At 40.3% G+C, this 25,261-nt stretch overlaps 1 protein-coding gene across 1 annotated transcript in view; it reads right to left on the bottom strand.

The window, feature by feature from the left end:
- LOC112459729 (neprilysin-1) overlaps nucleotides 1-25,261 on the bottom strand; it is a 143,245-nt gene that overhangs the window by 43,334 nt on the left and 74,650 nt on the right. The window contains exon 6 of the mRNA XM_025023998.1: nucleotides 2,190-2,352. Coding sequence (XP_024879766.1) covers nucleotides 2,190-2,352 — 163 coding nt within the window. The remainder of the gene's footprint in view (nucleotides 1-2,189; nucleotides 2,353-25,261) is intronic.

The raw sequence follows: 25,261 nt of genomic DNA, 5'->3' as shown, positions 1-25,261 counted from the left end.
ATGCCTTTGAATGATCCAGCGCTTGTTATCGTAGCATTCTTTTACCGCCGTCCATGCTTCATGGTAGTTATCCGAGGTGGTTTCGATAGATTTTATTACTTCGGCGGCTTTGTCCCTGAGAGATGAACGCAGATAATGGAATTTCTCAATTTCCGTAAGAGCATCGTTGGTGTGGATCAACTTCTCGAAAGTATTCTGATATGAATACCAATTGTCATATGCACCTGAAAAAAACTGGAAGGTCGATCTTTGGTAGTTTAATACGCGTTTCTCTTGCTCCGTTGGCAAATGCGTTGCCTTCAAGAGAAGGCGCGGCTTGAACTTCGTGTGGATCAAAATGTTGTAAAATTGATTCATAACTCTGTGTTGTATTTGCTGTGCGAGAAGGGCATCTTTGTCAGTGATTGATTCGTCTGGTTTGAACAAGATCGAATTGATTCCACAGCTCGGATAATTTATTTTTACGTTCAGCAATATCGTGTCGCGAACCTTGTTGTATGTTGAAACTATCTAGGTAAGTTTTCAGACGTGTTGCAGCGGCTCTTATGTGTGCTCGCTTGGACTTGGCTTCTGAGAGCGCCATCGAATCCATCTTATAAATTTGTATCACAGAGACCGTTTAGAGACACAATGCTAGTGCTATGCGATGCGTAAACAAAATGTATATCAATGGCCGGTCAATGGCACAGGAAATGGATGACCAATTGTCCAAATGCGACAAATGTGGCGTTTGGCTTACCTCAATAACGTGTGTTGTACGAACAAAGATCAACAATGAAAATGGTCTGGCAGTAAAACGTTCTTACTCGTATGCAGCTTAGACCTTGTGGCTACTTGTAAGTTATGTAGCTTTGAATAAAATTCCTGAAATATCAATTTTTGCGATACTGAAATTCGTTGTGCAAGTAAGTCCGTATGGCTTCCATATGTTGCTGGCTCTTTTGTATGTATCCGAAATATCCGGCTCAAAGGACCAATGTATATGTGAGGGCTTGTGCCGTCGCAATAAGTGGATTGCGTATTTTCTTTTCCTGGCTTACGCCGAAGTTTACTTTTGACTTATACAAAAATGTCGATCTGAACGGTTGAAAGTAACAAACTTTATTGAAGAAGAAGAAGTATAGGGGGGAACAGAAAGTAGACGACGAGAGCGCTACCAGCAATTCAGTGAACTAACGAAAGAGGCATACGCATGAGTCGACGGGAGCGCCCTTGTATATGGTAAATAAAAATGAGCGCGAAAGTAAATTAAATTAAAGAGTGGAAACGCAATTAGCGCAAACAATATAATATTTTAATTTTTAAAATTGTCAAATTACGAACAAGAATTTTGTTGTGACTTTTACAGTTATAAAGTAACTATTTAATGGAAATAGAAGCCTAAAAAAATTAATATTGTAACGCAATTATTATAATGCTCAAATCATAAAATATTTACATTATCCATGTCTGCCAATACAATATAATTTTTTATTCATATTGCAATCTATATAATGGCAATGTTATTATATATTTGACAGGCAAATCAAAATAGCTTCGAATCGATATCGAAATGATGAAATATCGATGTCTTAACAGAAAATACATAATTTGCTTATTTACAGTCTGGCGTGATGAATGTATGTCACAAATAATCTCTTCTTTTAAAAAATGTCATAAAGCACAAACATCGAAATAAGCTTCAAATTTCGAGCATTATTTTGATATGATGTAATATCGATGATTTTGACGTCAATTTGACGTCGATTCGATGGGTCATTTCTCGCTGGGATACATCAAACTTCGTACTGATTGTATTGATTTTTTCAGTACATGAGAAACGTCATTTGTCGGCAACACGCTTTACATAAATGCTTTGCATTTCGAGACATTTCGTGTTTTCGTAAGACAATTTAGAAATTACACAAATATTTGTCGCTCTTCATCTACTAATTATACCTTCTCATACTTATTTCAATAGCGTATGCGCAAAATGAAAATGTTTTGATTATATACATAATAACATTTTAATTTTACATAATCGAGTAATAAATAGTAGCAAGCAACATTGAGAAAAAAATATTAAGAATACGGAAGTTAAGAAGATTTAACAATAGAAATTAAGGAAAAATAAAAAGATTCAATTAGATTGACAGATACAGATGAAGAACATCAATAATGACTAATTGTTTTATTGTGATAATACTCACCGATATCATTTCTGTTAGGATTGTAGAAGGCATTCACCACAGCCGGCTCAGTCGACCATTTGTTCTTGTCAACTGGCTCTCGCAACTTTTGTAAATTATAATAAGCATCATACTTGAGCACAGCAAAGATATTGTCCAAAAAGCGATTTTCTGTTATATTTAACTGAAATAAAATAATTTTTTGTACAAGCAAATTTAGATTATCTATACATATTTAAAAAGAAAGAAGATAAAAAAAATGGATTGTGTGCGTGCGCGCGTACATGCGTGCACATGCATGTGTATGGTGGTGTCACCAACAAGGAAGCGCATGAAAATAAAAAATTCCTTCCTTTTAAAAATTTTATATTACAGAATTGGGTAAATATACCGAATTAAAGACTCACTTCTTATGACCTTAACCTTGACATATATTATAGAGGTCACACTCTTGAGTAACTTTCAGAAGGTTTTAGCCGTCGCCCGTTCTTTATTAAAAAGTTTATTAAAAAGTTATTAACAAAATAATCTTAATGCATATAACGTGATTATATTAGATACTACGATACCATGTATGTATTTTACGAAAAAAACACCGAAGATTTTGGTGTTTACACCCAACTTTGGGTGTTTACACTCCATTTTCGGTGTCAGCGCCTAAATTTTCAGTGTTAACACCGACATTTGAGTATCGACACCCAAAGTTTCGGTGTCGACACTTAACTTTATATATATTTATATTTATATTAACTTATTTAACAGTTAACTTAGTTAACAGTTTATCAGATCATACAGAAGATATATAACAGAAAATCGCTTTTCTCTTCTTGTCCTACACCCCTAACTCATACAGCACACAAACGTTGAATCAACATCTCAAAAACATTGCATTGCAACATTTGCAATTTTGCATCAACGTTGCAAAATGTAGATTTAAAGTTGAAAAGACATTGCACACATGTTTAATGTCCGCTGAATTGCATAATGTCTTGTAGACGTTGTAATTCAACATTCAGAAAATATTATTTAACGATTGAACGGGTTAGTGATAATCCTGTGACTCTGACGCTTCCTTACACTTCTTGCTTATACTTGTATATAATACATCTTTATAGTGTTCAAAAACCTTGTAGTAGAACATTAATTGAAAACTATTAAAAACAATGCAACAACAATTGAATTATTAAATATTGATTAACATTGGCCACATTTAGCAGAACCTGTTTTTTGTACAACTGTTGGAAGAGTTTTCTGAGTTCTGATTGGATTATTTCCTTAGATCTAAAAGAACCCTTATGAAAAAGTACACTCAACTTTGATAGTTAACACCCAAAGTTTAGTGTTTGTCATCAAAGTTAAGTGTCAACACTTAAATTATTAGGTGTAAATTGAGTGTTGACCATTAAGGTTTAGGTAAGTTGTGGGTTTAATTCTCAATGATGAATGTATATTGAGAGTTTATTCTCAATGATAAGTGTAGGTTGGGGATTAAACCTCAATGTTTAGTGTAGGTTGGAGATTGATCCTCATCGTTGGATGTTGGTTTGGTGTTAACAGGGTGTTAACCCTCCGTGGTCACACCTATTTTTTCAAACAAGGAAGTCACTCTGGGTCATTTTGACCCGAGACGAACTTTGATCGTTCGCCATTTGACCATTTATCCACCGATAGTGTTGAAAAAATTCTCGAATGCACTTGCGATATTACTGAATTGATTGCTGTAAAAAAAGTGCCTCAGGAATTTTTAACATATAAAAAAAATTCGCGAAAAATTTGTTTTTTTAACGGTCTCTACCTATAGAGGATACTTCAAACTCTTGTAGATGGCGGACCAAGCTCCATTTTAAGCTAGGTATTTAGCTGATATTTAGATCCAAATAAGGTTAGGTCAAATTGACCCAGTGTGACCACGGAGGGTTAACCTTTAATGTTCTATGTCGATTTAATCAGTGTCGCCATGATCCCTTTATCGTTGGATATCGTTTAAATGTTATTGTGTTAATCTTCGTTAAGTGTCAATTGACGGCTTGGTTTATTGGAAAAATGTTTCAGATAAAAGTTGAAAGGTTTGAAAGGGGCCAATAATATACGCTATGTTAGCACCACAATAAACCTTGTTATTGATTATTATTAAATATCTGAGTATGTGATTTACGCGTCACCCCGCCGAATCTTGCGCTGCCCTCCATCAACTCCGCCCATAGCCGTTAGGTCGAGCTGGCTGATTTCTCGCACGCCGGATTAATTGCGTTTTCGTGTTTATTTTCGGGTTTTCGCGATCTTGATATAAATTAGTGGACGCGAGCAAACGCGTCTGGCGCCCTAGTGTTGAGTCTAATTGTCGGACTGTGCGAGAGACCCGTTGGAGAGGTCCGTCATCCATCTCTCCTCACCTTCCCTTTTGATCCGTCTTGCGTCCCAGACGTGATACCGGGCGTAAAAAGACGTGACAAGATATATAACTGAATGTATACTCAATATCTTAGGATGAAAAGACTTCAGAGTCTGATTCAAAGTATACATAAATACATATATGTATTTATTCATAATACATATTGTGACGTGGCACCGTGTGCCCGTCACAGGAGCCTGTGGCTCGTGCGTAGCCCTGGACTCCGACCACTCGGAGGAATGGACCAATTTATATTACGGGTCGTGTAATTTCTATTGCTGGTCGTATAGTTCTATTTTCAGGGAAGAGCGGCCGTACGGCCCTAGTTTCGGCAGGCTGGCGCCACCCGACGGGGCGGTAAGGCACCACTGAACTAGGCGCCGAGGGCCGAAGGCGCGAGGTCCGGCGAGAACCCAGGGGCCGATTGTAAGCCAGGGCGGCGCACAGTGGGGACAAATAGAAATTTACTGTTCAAAAATCGTTACAGACCGTAATTCTTAACCGATCAAGACGTTTTTTTTTTTTAAATTAATTATTAATAAATTTCCCACAAAACTGTGGAGTTCGATTTTTTAAAAAAACTCTTTGAAATGCACAATATTAATAACAATTTGAAAATTATTTTAACCTGAAGTTGAATTAGAAGAATTAAAGTTACTTTTGCATTGAGCTAGCTTACGTAACAGTTTTTAAGGTCACTAAATACAAATCTGTTAGAAACAAATGTTAGAATTAATATTTGACTATTGACAGTCGTCAAATTAAAAAAATGCATGTTTTGACTGAATATATTCTTTTACTCGAATTATTTTGCATTTGTTTTATATTTATTTATTTATTACTATATATATATACAGCGTGTTTAGGAAGCACCACGCATACTTGTCCATCATAAATAATATTTAACTTTTGGTTTTGACCAGATTCGTATTCAGTGACCTTAAAAACTGTTACGTAAGCTAGCTCAATGCAAAAGTAACTTTAATTCTTTTAATTCAACTTCAGGTTAAAATAATTTTTAAATTGTTATTAATATTGTGCATTTCAAAGAGTCTTTTTAAAAAATCGAACTCCACAGTTTTGTGGGAAATTTATTAACAATTAATTTAAAAAAAAAAACGTCTTGATCGGTTAAGAATTACGGTCTGTAGCGATTTTTGAACAGTAAATTTCTATTTGTCCCCACTGTGCGGCGGCCCGGCGAGCCCCGACGAACAAGGGGCCGAGGACTCGATGTATGTGAGGGACCAGCAATCCCGGTAACAAGGTAATGGGCAGTAGCGCGGGCGGAGGGTCGCGTACCGTACCGTGACGTTTTGAGAGAGGCAAGTGTGATCTGGAATGGAGATCCACGCGTCATTATCGTGAGTCCTTTGGGATTATTACCGTGAATCCTTCGGGATTATTGTCGTGAATCCTTCGGGATTAGCGTTGAGTAAATTTCAGATCTGACCTCCCCGCCCAGCACTGTCCCGTAAAGATATCGTGGAGTGTTCCTTTCCCCCCGGCTCAACCGTCGTATCATGGCGTGTAATTTAAGTGTACGATATTCGTTGCGTAATATGATAAATCTTTTATAATTCCGTTGCGGCCCAACAGTCATTCCTTTAACTTGCGCGTTATATTCGAGTGTATTCGCGTATTATAGGTCCGGCATAGATCACGTGTCAAGAGCATGCGTTTTGCGTGGAGACCGCATACGCGGTGCTCCTTTCGTATATTTGGAGAATTATATTAAGCGTTTACATTTTGCGGCTAATATTTAGAGTTTTGCGTTTACATTTTGCGGCTAATATTTAGAGTTTTGCGTTTACATTTGGCGGCTAATATTTAGAGTTTTACGTTTACATTTTGCGGCTAATATTTCGAGGTTGGTGTTTATATTTTGCGAATTTTAGAGCCTTTGCGTGTATCTTTGCGAATAGTAATCGGAGTCGGTGCGTTCTGGTAATAATATTGAGAGTCTTTGCGTTTAGATTTGCGAATAAAATCGAGAGTCTTGTATTGAGCGACTTATAGCGCGGTTAATAGCCAAAGTTTTCCACGCCCGTGTGCGCGGTGTATTTCTTGTGCGTAATCTTAAGGAAAATCTATATGGTCGTCGGCGTGTTCTTGTGTTGCGAGCCCTCATTGGCATTTGTCGAGCCCTCTCACGACGCCCGGATATTTACGCGTCCGCTATATCTCGCGGATCCTATCTGATATTTTGTGAATCTATTCTCTCACGTTGTGTGAATACAAGATCTGATATATATTTTTCCGCAAATTCTTTATTCATGTTTCGCCTAACCACTGTCAACGTCTCATAGAGTTGCCCGGTCCTTGAACCACGACCCTCTACCGCTGATTGAGCAGTCGTCGCGAGCGACCAGAGCAGCGTTATTCGAGTCAGAGTCTTAAGAGTATAGAGAATAATTAGAGTATATTGAGAGTATTTGGAGTCTTTGGGGCCACTTTGCATATTAAGAGAATTTCGAGTTATTTTGAGTGAAAAGTGGTGTGGCCTTCTCCACACCTGGCGCCCAACATATTTCGCGTTTGTATCCTGCTCTGCCAGTCGCTCAGTATAATTGTGGCGCGGTATATTTGTACAGTCGTGCCTAACAGCCTCGCGGCCGTATAAAATAGCGTCGCAATATATGTATTTATGTAGTTTGAATCAGACTCTGAAGTCTTTTCATCCTTTATATTGAGTGTAACGACCGCGTTTTCCCGCACGGAATTAGCTCGCCGGGCCAGGATGAGAAAACGTGGAGACACTGGTTAGTTTTACACAAGATATCTTTTATTCTCCTCCTTGTCATACACTGAGATGGAGGGCGTGAGTGTGCGTGTGTGTTTGTGTGTCGCTTCGCCGTGTAGGTGTGGGCGTTGACGCTGGCTCAGCCGACTCGCGGTTGATCGCGGATATGCTCGCAGACAGACGCGGAGGCGCGGAGCAGTGTCACGACTCGTGTTTATGCGGACTCGCGGACAAGTATCTCTACGGACAAGTACGGTCTTATCTACGCGGACTTATATCTATACAGACTGGTACGGTTACGCGGACGGATTCGCGGAGGCACGGTTGCCTTATACGGACGGTCAGGTGGTCAGGAGCTCAATCGGGGGCACCCGACTGAGCGGCCCGTACACCGGGGGCACCCGTCTTCCGTACGGCGGAAAGAGTTAGAGGCGCCCGACCCAGAGGCAGGAGAAGGCAGGTATAATCAACCGGGGGCACCCAGCTGGAGAGGCCCGTACCCTGGGGGAACCCAGGTAAAAACGGGGACACCCGTTCTTTGTACAGAGGAAGAGGTTGGGGGCACCCAACCTGGTGAGCGGTCTAGGAGAGTGGTCGCGTCGGAAGTGGGAGCTGGACAAGACTGGTGCCTCGAGCCGGCTCGAGTCCCCTATTTATACCCCGAACGCGAGTGTGGTGGGAGCTGCCCCACCGCTCGGGCACAGGGCCGCACGCTGAACACGTGCTAGGCGGCCGTCAGTGCCGTAGCGCTAGTGACGAATACGCGTATCGTCACAGAGTATATTCAGTTATATATCTATGTACACATATATATGCTGGTAGAGCTCCAAATACTTCCGTTTTGGTTGGAATCGACTAAATATTACTTCGAAGGGTCTAAAGAAGTGATTTCACCCATTTTGGTCCAGTTTTGGAGGAGGCCGAAAACAGACCCTATGACCCTCCTCCTTTCTTTTTAATAGTTTTATTTGAATTGTGAAAGATTAACAATTTGTTCAATGTTGTTTCAATATTGTAACAACGTAAAGAATCAATGTAGAAGAATCAACATAGATTTAACGTTAGAAAGATATTTATACTTCAACATTCAACATTGCAACGTTTCAGCAACGTTTTTTCAACTTTTTGTGCTGTATGGGATGGTAATCGTTTTAATGATAATACATAACTCAATATCATTTTTGTTAGGATTGTAGAAAGTATTTACCCCTATTTCAGAAATGCGTATTTTCTATTTAGCACACGTATTATTAACATAAAAAATGAAAAATAAAGAATATTTTTAAGAAAGATTTGCGCACGGATTACTGCGTTTGGCTCATAATCAGCCTGTTTTTCTAATGTTTATTACTGGAGCCTCTACATCGACTTAACATAAAATGGTTTCATATGGGTTTCCAACTTTTTACCCAAAGCGAGGTTTACCCCACACCGCTCAATAGGTACTTACTGTTGAAACAAACTATTTAGATCTTACTTGTGCTCTTTGTGCACTCTGTGCTTTTTATATACATGCACCCTATCGCGCACCATCTTTGTACTCTCTATGAATAAAGATCTCACTTTCCCGTTGGACTATTGAACTGTGTGGTCGTTCTCTTCGCTCTCCTCAACACTTAGGCTGCATTCGGGGAGCGCGCTATCAACGCTATTTGCTTATTCTATCTTTGTTTTACATCTGATAAGCGATAAAGATAGAACGATGCAATAGCGCTAATAGCGCGCTCCCCGAACGCAGCCTTACAATGCAAAACAAAGGCCTATCATCATGCAGAAGTGTAAGAAGGGGCATATGCCCCTCTGGATTTTAATTTTTTTAATTTAGAATAACTTTCTAATTGACAACTAGATAATTTTTTGTTTAAAATTTATCCACACATACTATCTCAGAAAAAAAATCAGAAAAAATTTAATAATCAATGACTTTTATCACATAGAAAACTTTAATAAAAAAGCTGAAATATATATGGTACAGTTATTGGAATAATAATGATTATTACAACAGATGAGGCATTAGTACTCGACTTATTGCAACACTGCCAAGTTTTGAAAGCAATAACACAAGCAATGGCGATTTTAATTTGTCTTCCATCTACTATCTGCACAATTGAAAGATTATTTAGTTCTTAGAGACGGATAAAAACTTGACTCGGGTCTATGATGAGTGAAGACCATTTGGATAATTTATGCATGTTAAGCATCCATCGCGTATTTGTTTTTGGTAATGTAGGGGGTAGGAATCGTTTAATCATTATATTGCGTTATTTCATTATTTGTATTCGTGCGTAAATGTATGCGCGTTACCATCTGAACGTCATTGCTACGCGTTACCGATAGTTTGTCCGTCGTTTTTTGTTTCTTAGCGGGTCGAGACCTGCAGAGTGCGCGAGGCGAGGACTGCGAGAAAAACCACGAGCGCGAAAGGTTGTGTCATCGTGTCGGCAAGGAAGGTTTTGGGCGCAACGGAGAGTTTCGCGAGATTGCGAGCGAGAGTTTTGTTCAATTTTATACCTATACACATTATAATAAACACAATTATTATTTCACCATTAATTAACGGAGATTTTTAACAATACCTCCCTATAAACTTTGGGGGCTCAGCCGGGATTGCGAGCAAAGAGATCGCGAGCTGCGAGATCGCGAGTTGTGAGAGACACGATTGCAAGCTGTGAGTGCGAACTAAAAATTGTGAGATACCGTGAGAAATACGTTTGCGAGCTAAGAGAGAGAGAGAGTACGTCGCAAGCTGTGAGATACTGTGAGAAGAGCTGTGAGGGAGATATTGACTGTGTGTTACGTTGCGAGAAGAGTCAAAGACGTAATATCAAGTGCCGAGATAAGTACGCAAGATCCAGCGAGTTACACGGTAATCCAGCTCAAGGAGAAGCTGCGAGAATTTGGTTTGTCCACGACGGGAAACAAGAACGAGTTATTGAGGCGGTTACACAAGGCAGATCCGACCGGTGATTGGACGGTAAGAGAGACAAAAACATTGAGGCCTAACGAGACGGACCACGAAGACCGAGACGAGTTAGATATCGAGGCGGGAGCATCGGCTGCCTATCGACAAGAAATCGATATGTACCGGCGGGAGAGAGAATTGGCCGAGCGAGAGTTGCGGATGATGAAAAGAGAGATCGAGTTATTGAAGGAGACGCAACAGTTGAACGCGACGAATCGAGGGGCGGTAGAAAGAGACAGCGTTTCGCGCAATGTTGCTAAGGCGAGCATTTCAGCTATAGCGGACCTACTCAGCCATTTTAATGGTAGCGTTGGTAATTATAAAAATTGAGAGCAGCAGCTTAAGTTATTGAAGAAAACCTACCGTTTGACCAACGATTACGTTAAAATTTTATTTGGCATGCGCCTGAAGGGGAAGGCCTCTGAGTGGTTCCAGTCGAAGGCGGAACACATCGAGTTATCTGTCGATGATCTACTCGTCGAGCTGCGCAAGATGTATGATCATCGCCCTAGCAGAGTGAAATTGCGTAAGCAGTTTGAGGGGCGCGTCTGGAAACCGAACGAGACGTTTCATCAGTATGTCCACGAAAAGGTTATTTTAGCCAACAAAGTGCCGATTCCTAAAGACGAAGTACTGGAATACATCATAGACGGGATACCGGAAGTGAGTTTGCGAGACCAAGCGCGCATTGAGCAGATTAGCACGAGGGCGTCACTACTGAAACCCTTCGAGAAAGTCACCTTAAAAGATAAGTCACCCAGCGTCGGTAATGCAGAGCGGCGGCGACAAAGCGGCAGGGAACAGAGTCGAGCGAGTGACAAGGATGCCAATAAGAGCGAGAAGAAAGAGACAAGCGAGAAGAAGGAAAAGACGAGCAGCGGTAACGAGAGACGGTGTTTCAACTGTGGTCAACGAGATCACGTGGCTATCAGCTGTCCTACGACGGCGGAAGGCCCAAAATGTTTTCAGTGCGGTGCGCGGGGCCATATCGCGGCAAAGTGCGTTAAAAAACAGAGTGAAGTGAGCACCGTGGATGCGAGTGCGAATAACAAAAGCGATAAATACATTTGTTATGTAAGGTTAAGTTGCCGCGCTAGTTATGTTGCGATATGCGATACTATCAATATAGTCGTCGAGCGTGAAGGTCGATTCGAGACGGATATGTAAGTGGCGCGCAGACGTTAGCGGACACGAGAACAGAGTCGATTGCAAACTGGCGAACGCATTACACCGCCCTAACATTCTCGCTCTGAATAAAGAAGTCTTGTGATTACTTGGGTGTCGATCCTTTCGAACTTACTTACATACACAACAACTGGCGATGAGGACGCAGGATTGACGCATTACGGATAACCAAGTAACCGTAATTACCAAGACCGGTACATTTACACAAACACGTGTCTTTCACAAATTGCATCATGGCGACGACCGATCCTTCACCGGGCTGTGTGCCGAGTACGTTTAACATCGAGCAGTTCGATCCTTCCACATCACAATGGAATCGTTGGCTGCAGCGTTTTGAAGGCGCCTTGAACGTTCTCAAGGTTACCGAAAGAAGTAAAGTCGCCTACCTTTTGCACTATATCGGGGCACTATCGTTCGACATGCTGAGCGATTGGTTGGATCCACAGAATCCTTACGAGCAATCGTACGAACAGATAACTACATTATTGCAAGAATTTTACGAGCCGATACCATTGGAAATCGTAGAAAACTTTCGGTTTCATCAAAGGAAACAGAAGGATGGCGAAACAATACAGCAATTCATCGCTGCATTACACAAGTTAAGCGTTAATTGCAAAATGGGCGGTTACCTAAAAACAGCATTAAGAAACCAACTGGTGTTCGAGGTCTCCAACAAGCGAATTCAATCCCGACTTTTGGAGGTTAAAGACTTAACCTTCGATAAGGCGTGCCAGATCGCCACCACTATGGAATTATCCGAGAAAGGAGGGGTACAATTACAAGCGAAGAAATCCACGGGGGAGTGCCTGCAAATGGAAAAGAAGAAGATGCTCAAACCGAAGGGGCGTCCAGAGAAGAAGCAGCAGAATGTGAAACCTGAGAGGAAGGGGCAAGCGAGTGCAACCGCGAAAACCTCGAATCCTTTGTACAAAGCTAACGCTTCAAATATTATTTGTTACAGATGCGGTGATAATCATTTTGCGTCAAAATGTACCCTAAGTAAAGAGATAGTTTGTCACTCTTGCGACAAAAAGGGCCATCTCAATAAGGTGTGCTTCTCCAGGAAGGAAAATATGCGTGCCATCGAGGACGTGTGTACTGTCGAGCATATTGAAAAACGGGGCAAATTCGAAATTACATTACAAGTAAATCGGAAGCCGGTAACGTTTGAGGTGGACAGTGGAGCCGCCGTAACGCTCGTAAGTCAAAAATTGGCTTGTGCCTTGTTTCCAAACTCGATCATCCATCCTTCTAATTTGCGTTTAATGACATATTGTAAAACAGAGATGCGTACATGCGGGTTTATGACTGTTACAGTTGTACATTGCGAAAGGAAATTTCAATTAAATATGTATCTTACAAATATTGATAGACCTCCGATTTTAGGTCGCGAATGGATTCATAAATTTTTACAGAACGGTATTAATCTATTGAAACCTACAAGTTCCTTACATTACATTTCTACAAGGATTATATCGGAAGTTGATTTACTAAAGAATACTTATGATCGTTCTATCCAACGCGGTAAAGGTATTACTGGATTACAAGCGAAATTTACATTAAAGGATAATGCGAAACCGATATTCGTAAAGGCAAGGCCAGTGCCATTTAAATTGCGTCCATTAGTTGAAAAAGAAATAAATTCATTAGTCGAAGCGGGAATCTTAGTAAAAGTTACAACGTCAGAATGGGCTACACCTGTGTGGTTCCTGTTTTGAAGAAAAATAATACGGTGCGATTATGTGGTGACTTCAGCGTCACATTAAATTCCAATTTGGTCATTGATAAACATCCTGTTCCAACCATAGAGGAACTTTTCTCTTCTTTAGCTGGAGGCATTAAGTTTTCAAAAATTGATTTGAAAGATGCATATTTGCAATTGAAAGTACATCCGAATTTTCAACACTTGCTTACGTTAAGTACACATATTGGTCTTTTCAAAAGTACACGTTTATTATACGGAAATGCATCTGCACCAGGCATTTGGCAAAGAGAACTGGAAAAAATTTTGAGTGATTTAGGAGTTGTGGTGTTTTTCGATGATATTCGAGTTACAGGTTCTAGTGATAAAGAACATTTTAAGAGATTACAGAAAGTTATCCATCGGTTGTTACAATACAATATACACATTAATTGGGATAAAAGCGAATTTTTTAAGGATAGCATACACTATTGCGGATATATTATTGATAAAAATGGAATTCACAAAGAGCCTAAGAAATTAGAAGCTATTGACAAAATGCCTCATCCTAGCGAAGTTTCTGAATTACGTGCATTTCTAGGCATGATTAACTATTATGGTCGTTTCATATGTAACTTAAGTTCAATATTGGATTCTTTAAATACGCTTTTACGAAAAAATACTAAATACATATGGGGGCAAGCTCAAGAGAAAGCCTTTATTAGAGCAAAGAAAGAGTTCAAAAACGAAAATTACTTAGTATATTTCAATCCAAAGTTGCCGTTAATCTTGGCTACAGATGCAAGCTCCTATGGTGTAGGTGCAGTTCTGTCGCATCGCTATCCAGATGGTACAGAAAGAGTGATTTTTTATGCTTCTCAAACACTTTCTGATACGCAAAAGAAGTATTCGCAGATAGACAAAGAAGCGTATGCCATAATTTTTGGCATTAAAAAGTTTTACCAATATTTGTACGCTAACAAATTTACATTAATAACGGATCACAGGCCACTAATTCAAATCTTCAATCCAACAAAAAGTTTACCGATTTGCAGTGCTTTACAAATGCAGCACTATGCGTTATTTCTAAGAGCTTTCAACTACAAAATTGTGTACAGACAATCTAAAGAGCATGGGAATGCCGACTGCTTATCCAGATTACCTATACCAGAGATATCAAATCACGGATTTGATGTGGCCGATGCGTTTGAAATTGAGGTTATAGAGAATTTACCTATTACAATGCGTGAGTTAGTTAAAGAAACTGATTGTGATTCAGATTTGCAAAAGATTAAAAATACAATCTTATCTGGTAAAACCTTATCTAAAGAAAGTAGGTTTAATATTGAACAGCATGAGTTCAATGTTTAAGCAGGCATTCTTATGCGTGGCCATAGGGTAGTAATTCCTAAGAAATTTCAATCACAAATTCTTAAGGAAATACATGAAGGTCACTTTGGAATAGTTAAAATGAAAAATCTAGCTAGAAGTTGTGTTTGGTGGCCGGGATTAGATAAAGATTTAGAATTATTAACTTACAATTGCCGAAATTGTAATTCATTACGTAATAATCCCAAGGAAGTCGAAAAACATTTATGGGAACCAGCAAGTTTTCCTTTTCAACGTATTCATTTAGATTTCGCAGGTCCATTTTTAGATCACTATTTTTTGATTTTAGTGGACGCGTATTCGAAATGGCCGGAGGTGCATTTAATGCAAGATATCACGGCTAAATCTACTGTTCAAGTATGTAGGAAAATTTTTGCAACATTTGGTATTCCTCAAGTTCTAGTGACAGATAACGGTCGCACATTTACTTCTACAGAATTTCAAAATTTCTTAAAGTTAAACAATATCAAATCAAAACTAACAGCACCATACAATCCTGCAACTAACGGGCAGGCAGAAAGATTTGTGCAGACAATGAAGAATGCTTTACAACGCATGAGTACAAGTAAGGAACTAGTACAACTAAACTTGCAAAAGTTTTTACTACAGTACAGGCAAACTCCTCATACAACTACAAATAAGTCGCCATCAGAATTAATGTTTGGACGACAAATTCGTTCGCGATTGGACTTCCTAAAACCGCTTAACTTAAAAAAATCCGATATTAATAGTGATAAGTTAGTTATAAGTCTTTTAATTGGACAAAGAGTTGCGTGCAGGGATTACTTAAGTAAGCAAAAATAACGTTTTGGTACAGTTAAGGAAAAATTAGGGAAACTACATTATTTAATTCATTTGGATGATGGACGAGATTGGAGACGGCATACTAACCAAATTCGTAAAATTGGGGAATCTACACCGAATGATGAGCAAGAACACAAACTGATACAGATTGTGGTCCACCACCTCATGTTGAGGAGGGGGAAGTTGAGGAAAATAGGGAGGCTCCTGTTCAGGAGCAAGAAGTCGGAGACGTTTCTCGAGAACAGTCTTTTTACGAAGATGCCTGTGAACAGCCGCAAGAGCGGCAAGGGCAAGAGCAAGAGCAAGAGCAGGTTTTGCGTAGATCAGAGCGTGTGCCTATAAGAGGCCAAATTACTTAAAAGATTATTATTTACCTTAAAACGTTGTTTAATTATCGAAATTTTATTACATGACTTAACCTACAACTATTCAATTTTATTTACTTTTATTACGTAACGTACGTGTAGTTTATTTTCATAAGGAGAGGAAGTGTTATGTAGGGTTAAGTTGCCGCGCTAGTTATGTTGCGATATGCGATACTATCGATATAGTCGTCGAGCGTGAAGGTCGATTCGAGGCGGATATGTAAGTGGCGCGCAGACGTTAGCGGACACGAGAACAGAGTCGATTGCAAACTGGCGAACGCATTACACCGCCCTAACATTCTCGCTCTGAATAAAGAAGTCTTGTGATTACTTGGGTGTCGATCCTTCCGAACCTACTTACATACACAACAACATTAAAGACGTTCGTATAGGCGATTGCGTGATGATTGTTCTTATAGACACGGGGAGTGATATTTGTATAATGCGTGCTAGTGCGTACATTAGGTTAGGTTGTCCGCGATTGAAGTTCAACGAGATTCGATTCCGCGGCATCGGAGCAACGAATAATTCGACGATGGGGGAATTCGATACCAAACTAACGATAGATGGTCATACACATCCTATTCTTGTACGCGTTGTGCCGGATACGCTTATAAGTCAAGATTTGCTTGTTGGTACCGATTTTCTAAATTCAGTCGAGTTAACGATAAAAGCGGGAAAGATTATAGTCAGTCCGTTATCTGAACGAGCGAGCGTAGATCATGATTTACCGGAGATTTTACAGATCGATATAGATTGCGAGAAAAATGATTTTGACGTGTCTCACGTACCGGAATTAAGATATAGAGAGAAAGTTAAGAAGTTAGTGTGTAATTATAAGCCGAATAAAACGCGAGAAGTAGATCTAAAGATGTCTATCATTTTAAAGGACGATGAGGATTTATCAGCGAGCGCGGCGATTGGCAATGCCTGAGAGAGAATCCGTTAATGCATTGTGACGTGGCAGTTTCGCTGCACCGTTGCAGCGCCCCGCCGCCGTCACAAGGCGCAGGTTTCGCGACCTTTTATGCCCGAGGACGGTTCAATGAATCGCGGCGAGATCTCCAGTGGGCCTAATTCTAATCGCGTTGCGTTATGCTAATCCCTTTTTTTCATTTTTGTATCATTTGCGCGGCGCCTCACCGAGCCGAAAACCGGAGTTCCTGAGACGATGTTGAAAATCACGGAAACAGTCGACGACAAGGACAAAGGCGATAAATCAGACGACGGCAAGCCAATTTCGATGATGCTCGCGGGCCGCCGAGCGCAGAGGAGCGCGAGAGGATACGCGCGCGGCGCGTGACATAGAGACGGGCGGATCCGTACAGGCAGGGCCCCGGGACGCCGGGGCAAAAATCAGCTCACCTGCCCTCCTTACGCTACTGACCGGATTCCGGGATAGATGGCCACCATCCCCGGACCGAAGAGGAGAAACACGGAGGCAATCACGTCCCGTCCGCTGCCGGGAAGAATCCCGGAAAATCACCGCGCGAACGAAGGGCGAACGAACGCCCTGCGAAAAGCCGTGACTAACGGTCCTGTGTGAGGAGACACCGCGAGCCTGCGAGCTCATCCCCTATTGGTCCGCGCGATAGCGTCGCGGGGCCGCGTACGCCCGGGGTACGCTATCGATTCCGCCATCGAGCGAAATTTCGGGACTATTCTTGAGCTGTCCTTGATAGCCGACGCACGTACACGCGAATCGTTGTGCTCTGTCCTGCGACCGGAGTCGCCCTTGAGGCACATAAGATTTTGGGCTATATCTTTCCAGTCCTTGGGACGACGGCGAGGATCCTCGGGAGAGAATCGACTTACGGTGAGGTTGCCTCGTGTAACAGAATCATGTAAAGCCACGACACCGCTCCCCAGGTAGCGCTCTCGCTCGGGAATATTCGCGATAATTACGTACTCGCCGACAAGGCGTACTTAGCGATCGATAACGAAAGCGAGGGGCACCGGAATGGTCTCGTGGCTTTGGGATCGCGACCGAAATCTACGACTCCTAGAGATCGCGGTAAAAGCGCCGATGACGTCGTTCGATATCGCGAGTACGCCATGTCTCACGCCCTTCGCGTTCACGTCCGCGAGCCGCGTTGTGCGTAGTAATTCACCCGGCCGAATATTAATCGCGTGATAGTATTAATTGCGACAGACGGTTGTTCGCGCTGGTAATTACGTCGCTCGCGATTCGCGTCCGGACACTTAGATTATCTACGCGGTATCGGTGGTGCCGAGACATTATTCCCGTGATTGCGTCTTGATGTTACCGGCCTTGCCGTATTGTTCGCGCCTGAGTCTTGCTTTCGAGCACTTACGTAGGATAGTAACTGCGTGAGAATATCGTCCGCGTCGACATATCCTTTGCGTGAGAATATTGTTCGCGCCGATTGACTCCTGGCGTTGGAACGTTATTCGCGTTATAAATGACGGTACAATACGGGTCACCCCGACTGACTAGTTACGTGCAGATATTATTCGCGTTATATTAAGAAGATTATTCGCCTTAGGTTAAGAATATTATTCCCACTAGATTAAGATTATTATTCGCGGTAGACTAAAATTATTCTTTGCGTTAGATTAAGCTTATTAGCGACAAAATCTCTGCACGGCCGTGGGCCCTTGCGTTCACGCGCTCCGAGCGTGACGCGCTATCCTGTCGTGCCAGCTCACGCAATATTATTTCACGTTACTCCGATTATGTTTTGCCGATGTCGCCGGCTCTATTAATTTAAAGCCTTCGGGAAGTTAGTTTTCTTTTCATATGATTTGTTCGTGAATTTAGTTTCTGTTAGTATTATCCTGCGTAATACCGGCGCCTTCCGCGCGCTTATTAAATCTGTGTAATTTTCCGTGCTTTTCTGGCGTCCGCGTTATCCTTTCTGTGTTATTCAAATTTGACGCTACGTTATCAACCATCTACTTGCTTTATTAATGAAAGCCAAATTGGCCATTAGTATTTTCTCTAAATAGATTATATAATAAATGTTACTCTTTATTTGTTAGTCGATTGAAGTTATGATTTATGTGTCACTCCGCCGGATATCGCGCTGCCCTTAATTAATCCCGCCCTGCTATCAGGCTGAGCTAGCGATTTCCTTGCACCCCGACGTGTTTCGTTTTGCGTCTCTCTCTTTTGGTTATTAGCGATTTCGCGGACGTGAATTTACGCGTCTGGCGCCCAACCTTAAGCTCGTTTCGTGGAGCGTCGGAGGTGCGGGAGAATCACCGGAGAGGCCTATCACCTTTCTCTCCTTTTCCCCTTTTGATCCGACACACGCCCCGGACTGCTCCGGGAGTGAAAAAGTCGTGACAGCACAAATAAATGAGTAGATGCATGAAGGTGTGATACAACCGTCGTTATCGGATTACGCAAGCCCGATTGTTTTGGCAAAAAAGAAAGATGGTTCTACGAGGCTGTGTATAGATTACCGTTTGTTAAACAGAAAAATAATTAAAGATAGATATCCATTGCCGTTGATCGAAGATCAACTAGATTCATTACAAGGGGCGCGACTCTATAGTACCCTAGATCTAAAGAACGGTTTTTTTCATGTTAAAGTCGACGAGCAGAACCGGAAATACACAGCTTTTATAACTCCGGATGGACATTATGAATTTTTGCGTGTTCCCTTTGGTTTGTGCAATTCGCCAGCCATCTTCCAACGATTCATTAATATTGTATTCAAAGATTTGATTCGAGAAAAAATTGTGTTGACGTATTTAGATGACTTGATCGTGCCGTTAATTGATTACGAGAACGGGATACGGAACTTAGAGAAGGTTCTGCAAGTTGCAAGCGATGTCAGATTAATTATTAATTGGCAGAAATGCAGTTTCTTAAAAGAGCGCGTTGAATTTCTTGGGCACATTATAGAACACGGATATGTGTCTGAGCACAAGATTGAAGCGGTTAAAAATTTTCCCGAGCCTACAAGCATAAAACAAGTACAAAGCTTTTTACGTCTCAGTGGGTATTTTCGAAAATTTGTACCGCAATATTCAGTGATTGCACGACCGTTGAGTAACCTTTTGAGGGCAGATGCCACATTTAAATTTAATGATGAAGAGAGAAACGCGTTTTTCCGTTTAAAAGAAATTTTATGTACTAAGCCTATGTTGAAACTTTATGAGATTGATGCCGAGACCGAACTTCATACCGATGCGTCGTCGCGCGGATTCGGTGCAATATTATCGCAGAGAGATAAAATCGATAATCAGTGGCACCCGGTTTACGACAGCAGCCACAAGACGACACCCGCGGAGCAAAGGTATCCGAGCTATGAGCTCGAAGTACTGGCTATAGTAAGAGCATTAAAGAAATTTAAAATTTATCTTCTAGGAATTCCATTCGTTATAGTAACCAATTGTCGGGCTTTTGTAGCTACTATGAACAAAAAGGATTTATGCGTACGCGTCGCGAGATGGGCGTTATTGCTCGAAGAATTCTAATATCGAGTTGAGCATTGGCCCGGTAAAAATATGCAACATGTAGATGCTTTGAGTCGTCACCCATTGCCGGAATGTAATCTGATCGATAGAGAGAGGGATGATTTAACCGCGCGATTAAAGAAGGCTCAGTCAGAAGACGATGACATTAGAAAGATTATCGAGTTAGGAGAGTCGGCTAGAGTGAGCGATTACGTTGTCAGAGGCGGTTTGCTTTTTCGTGAGAGTACCGGTGAATTATTGATTGTAGTACCAAAAAGTAGTCACAAGTAATAAGACAAGCGCATGAGATGGGACATTTCTCGGTGGCGAAAACTGAAGCGATTTTGCGTAATGATTATTGGATACCAAACGCCAAGGTGAAAATTGAAAAGATAATACGGAATTGCGTTGCGTGTATATTAGCCGAGAGAAAACGTGGCAAACAAGAAGGATTTTTAATCCAATCGCGAAAGGGGAAGTTTCCCTTGACACGTACCATATAGATCATTTGAGCCCACTTCCGTCTACGAAAAAGAGTTATAGGCATATCTTCGTTGTAATAGATTCTTTTTCTAAGTTTGTATGGCTATACACTACAAAAACCACGAACACGAGCGAGGTTCTGGATAAACTGCGTAAGCAGGCATTTATTTTCGGAAATCCACGTAGAATAATCTCCAATAGAGGTTCCGCGTTTACTTCAAATGATTTCTCAGAATATTGTGTGAGCGAGAATATTGAACATGTTTTAATCACGACCGGAGTGCCAAGGGCAAATGGACAGGTGAGCGTGTCAACCGTACTATAATACCGTTGTTAACAAAGTTAGCAGATCCATGACGAGTGGCATAGATACTTAGGGCGTGCGCAACAGTATATGAACACTACTATGTATAGGAGTCTGGGCATGGACCCGTTTTATTTATTGTTCGGCGCCAAAGCTCGTTTACGAGATAATCCCGAGATTCTAAAATTAATTGAGGAAGAGTGGATAGAGACATTCTAAAAGAACCATGATAAGTTAAGAGAGCGCGCGATAGAGAATATATCGAAAATTCAGCAGGAGAATCAGCGAGGATGTAATAGCAAGCGAGTTGCTGGTAAAAATTATACTGAAGGCGATTTAGTTGCAATCAAGCGGACTCATCAAAAACCTGGTCAGAAATTTGCGGCCTTGGCCCTTACAAAGTGTCGCGAGTTTTACGCAATAATAGATATCTTGTACAGCGCGAAAGCGGGCGTGATGGTCCGTATACGACTTCAACTTCTTCTGATAATATGAAACCGTGGTTACCGGATTTATCCGACGGTAATTTTGATAGCGATTAAAGAATATTCGAGGTTGAATATTCGCATGTCGAATGGCCGAGTGTAGGGGGTAGGAATCGTTTAATCATTATATTGCGTTATTTCATTATTTGTATTCGTGCGTAAATGTATGCGCGTTATCATCTGAACGTCGTTGCTACGCGTTACCGACAGTTTGTCCGTGTTTTTTGTTTTTTAGCGGGTCGAGACCTGCAGAGCGCGCGAGGCGAGGACTGCGAGAAAAACCACGAGCGCGAAAGTTTGTGTCGTCGTGTCGTCAAGGAAGGTTTTGGGCACGACGGAGAGTTTTGTTCAATTTTATACCTATACACATTATAATAAACACAATTATTATTTTACCATTAATTAGCGGAGATTTTTAACAATACCTCCCTATAGTAATAAAGAAAGCTTTGTAGCGAGTGTGTTAGACATTTTCTTGCATTTTCAAAAAATTCAAGAAAATTTAAATTTGTCTTTTCTGAATAATTATCTTTTATTGTTTTATTTATACCAAATAAAGTATCTTATTTCTTAACCCGCGGTTCTTCACAACCTGAACAAAAATAGTACCCCTAACAATAAATATATTTACACTCTATCCTTCCTTGGAAAAAGTTGTAAGGGCCATGTTTATCATTGTACAGTTTCACATGGGTTTTCATGCTAAGCGAGGTTTACTCTACACCACCTGGTGCTCATAGTGCGAAACGAGGTCTATTACTGTACGGTTCCATAAGAGTTTTCAACTTTCCAAACGCGAACCGTACAATGATAGACCATTTCGCACTGAAGCATCGGACAAGTGTGGGTTGAACCTCGATTTTTGCTTAGAAATTGCAAACCCATATAAAAATTATATTTTTTTTATGAAACTTTTTTGGCAAATATTTCCTTTTACACAGCCAGCCCCGATGACCTTGACCTTGACGTATGTTGTCAAGGACATAATCCTGAGTAACTTTTCCTTATAACTTAATCGTCACTTGTTGTTCATTAAAAAGTTATTAATAAAAGAAGTTTGGAAACTGTAACATATATATCTGACACTGTGTATATAACTTTTTGATATATGTGTATAAATAGTACACATGCAGGCGGGGGCGGGTGGGGGTAAACCTCGCTTCACGTGGAAAGTTGAAAACCCAAACTATACATATAATGATAGACCTTGTTTTGCCCTATATGCGCAGGCTGGGATGGAGTGGGGTAACTTTTGCTTCGATCGGTAGATCCATCCTACCTTTGCTTACAGGGCAAAACAAGGTCTGTCATTGTACGGTTCGGGTTTTCAACTTTCCACGCGAACCGAGGTCCACCCCCACCTACTCCTGCCTGCGGTGAAGGGGCTACCGCCTCTAAACCGCTTACGTGTGTACAGTCAAGTATGTTGAGGAACCGCAGGTGATCGGGAGCGCGCCGCTTGGTAGCCGGAAAAGGCACGCCGCCTGGTGTCGGCTAGTGACTTGTTGTGTATGCGCCACACATAGAAGTGAAACGTCGGAACGCTAGTCACAATTTACCGCGCGCAACTTAAACTTAGTATTAGACATAGAAAACGCGAGAAACTAAAAATATTCTGTATTTATAGAAGGAAAGATGCATTATCCCAACACTATACACACATCAGCACACATATCAGCAAATTACTTCTCTTAGTATTAACACAAATTCGTATATTTTTCAAACTTTTTTTCATAACTTTTAAATAAGCAATGAGCGACGATTAAGTTATAAGGAAAAGTTATACTCAGGGTCATGTTCCTGACAACATATGTCAAGGTCAAGGTCATCGGGAATGGCTGTGTAAACGGAAATATTTATCACTTTTTTAATTAATAACTTTTTAATATAAAAAAAAGAGCGACGACTAAAATCTTTTGAAAGTTACTCAGGAGAGTGACCTCTATAATATATAACAAAATCAAGGTCATAGGAGGTGGGCCTGTTTATGGATATATTTATCCAGAATTGTTAAAAATAAAAAAACATTAAAATGTATAATATTTTCTAAAAATATAAATACATATAGTCATTAAATGTCATTAAAATTTTTTTACAACAGTTTTCTATATATTTTTTTAGTTTTTATAATACTTTCTCAAAATCATATTGAGTTAACTTGGAGAGATAATTTTTTGAAGCATATAAGAAAGTAACTGTGAATAGATATGCACGTTTTTCATTTTTTAATATTCTATAATATATCGAAAATCCAAAATGAAATTAAAGATTTTTTCTTAGACGAATATTTCCATACGTTTCCTTGCAATTATTTATATATAATATTATTATTACATTATTTATATATAATACTTATAATAAATTACGAGGATGGTTTGATAAGTTTGGTAAATTTGTATGAGATAGCGTTACAATCCATTTGGTGACGTGATGCCTGGAAAGTTCACTCTTCAACCCTCTCTCCCCAGGTCAAATTTCAGCCAGAAGTGATGCGTTGTTCACGTTCGATAGTTGTCTGAAACGAGCGATTTAGCAATTGCCACAAAAATAAAAAAAACTTTTTTTTTTTTCAAAAAAATTTGTTTTAGTTGCTTTTTTACCAAACTTATCAAACATCTCTCCCTCGATAATATACAATAATACCGTCGTATATTAATCAATTTTATTCTTATGTTGCAAAATATTAAAATATCTTTTTTTAATTTTTATTTGTTATGTCCAAACCCCAGGATTCGGGTAAGAGAAACTGGGAAGCGAAGGAAAGGCTAACGAGAAAAACAAGGGTACGGAAGGATGCAAGCAGATATTTACTCTGTCTCTCGCAAGTACACGCACTGAGGCGCGTGGCACGAGTCGAACGTACTTTCAATTTTCAATGGCTCAGGATGGGTCAACATCTGTAAAGACGCTAGGAGAGTAGGACATCTTCCGTGAGCGGTGCGATCGTCGGTCCTGTTTTGGGTCAGAGAATTTAGTTTCTTTAACTCAGAATCGGACATTGTGCGACTTCAAAAGCGGAATGAGTTGTTGTTGAGGTTTTAAATTATAAAAGTATGAATGTAGATGGAAATTTATATTTAACATAAATAAAACATTTATTAACAATGTAAGCTAAGTGAACAATAAATGAAAATAAGGCAAAATAAAACGTGGAATTAAATATATTTATGATAGGTGTGAGTGTCGGATGTATGTGTAATGTGTGTGGATTCTTCGTGGATGTTTCACTAGTTCGGAAGTGACCGGGCAGAATTTTTGTGGGGAAAATTATTCTGATTAGCATCTTGCCCGCTATTATTACAATTGTGATTAGAAATAGACTTTACATAATTTTTAGCTAGATATGTGTGTGTGTGTGTGTGTGTGTGTGTGTGTGTGTGTTATACAAAACTAAATTACATTACAATTAAAAAATAAAATATAAATTGAACGTCCTAGTGGGGATTCTAACACTTCCTTCTTGCTTATACTTGTATATAACACATCTTCATAGTGTCCAGAAATCTTGTAATGATATATTAAATGGTAAATATCAAATTTTTGCGGAAGTCCGTTAAAAGCATTCACCATTAAAAAAAAATGTACGGTAAAAAAATTTGATAATAATACATGCTTATATAGTTTACGTATTTTTAAAACAAAATGGAATAGAAATCATATTTTTAAACACATGCACGGCTGACTTATAAAGAATTAAGTTATAGGTAATAGAAGAAGCGATTTAATAAAGACGACGGAAAATCGCGAGTTTCGTGGAACGTCGCGGCTCTCAGCTTCCGATGTATCGGTGCCCGCCGCGGCGCACAGTGGGGACAAATAGAAATTTACTGTTCAAAAATCGTTACAGACCGTAATTCTTAACCGATCAAGAC

Source organism: Temnothorax curvispinosus, unplaced genomic scaffold, assembly GCF_003070985.1.
Source record: "Temnothorax curvispinosus isolate PA1 unplaced genomic scaffold, ASM307098v1 QBEX01010107.1, whole genome shotgun sequence".
NCBI lineage: Eukaryota > Metazoa > Arthropoda > Insecta > Hymenoptera > Formicidae > Temnothorax > Temnothorax curvispinosus.
Note: the sequence above shows the minus strand (reverse complement) of the source record. Positions and strands in the feature narration are given on the sequence as shown.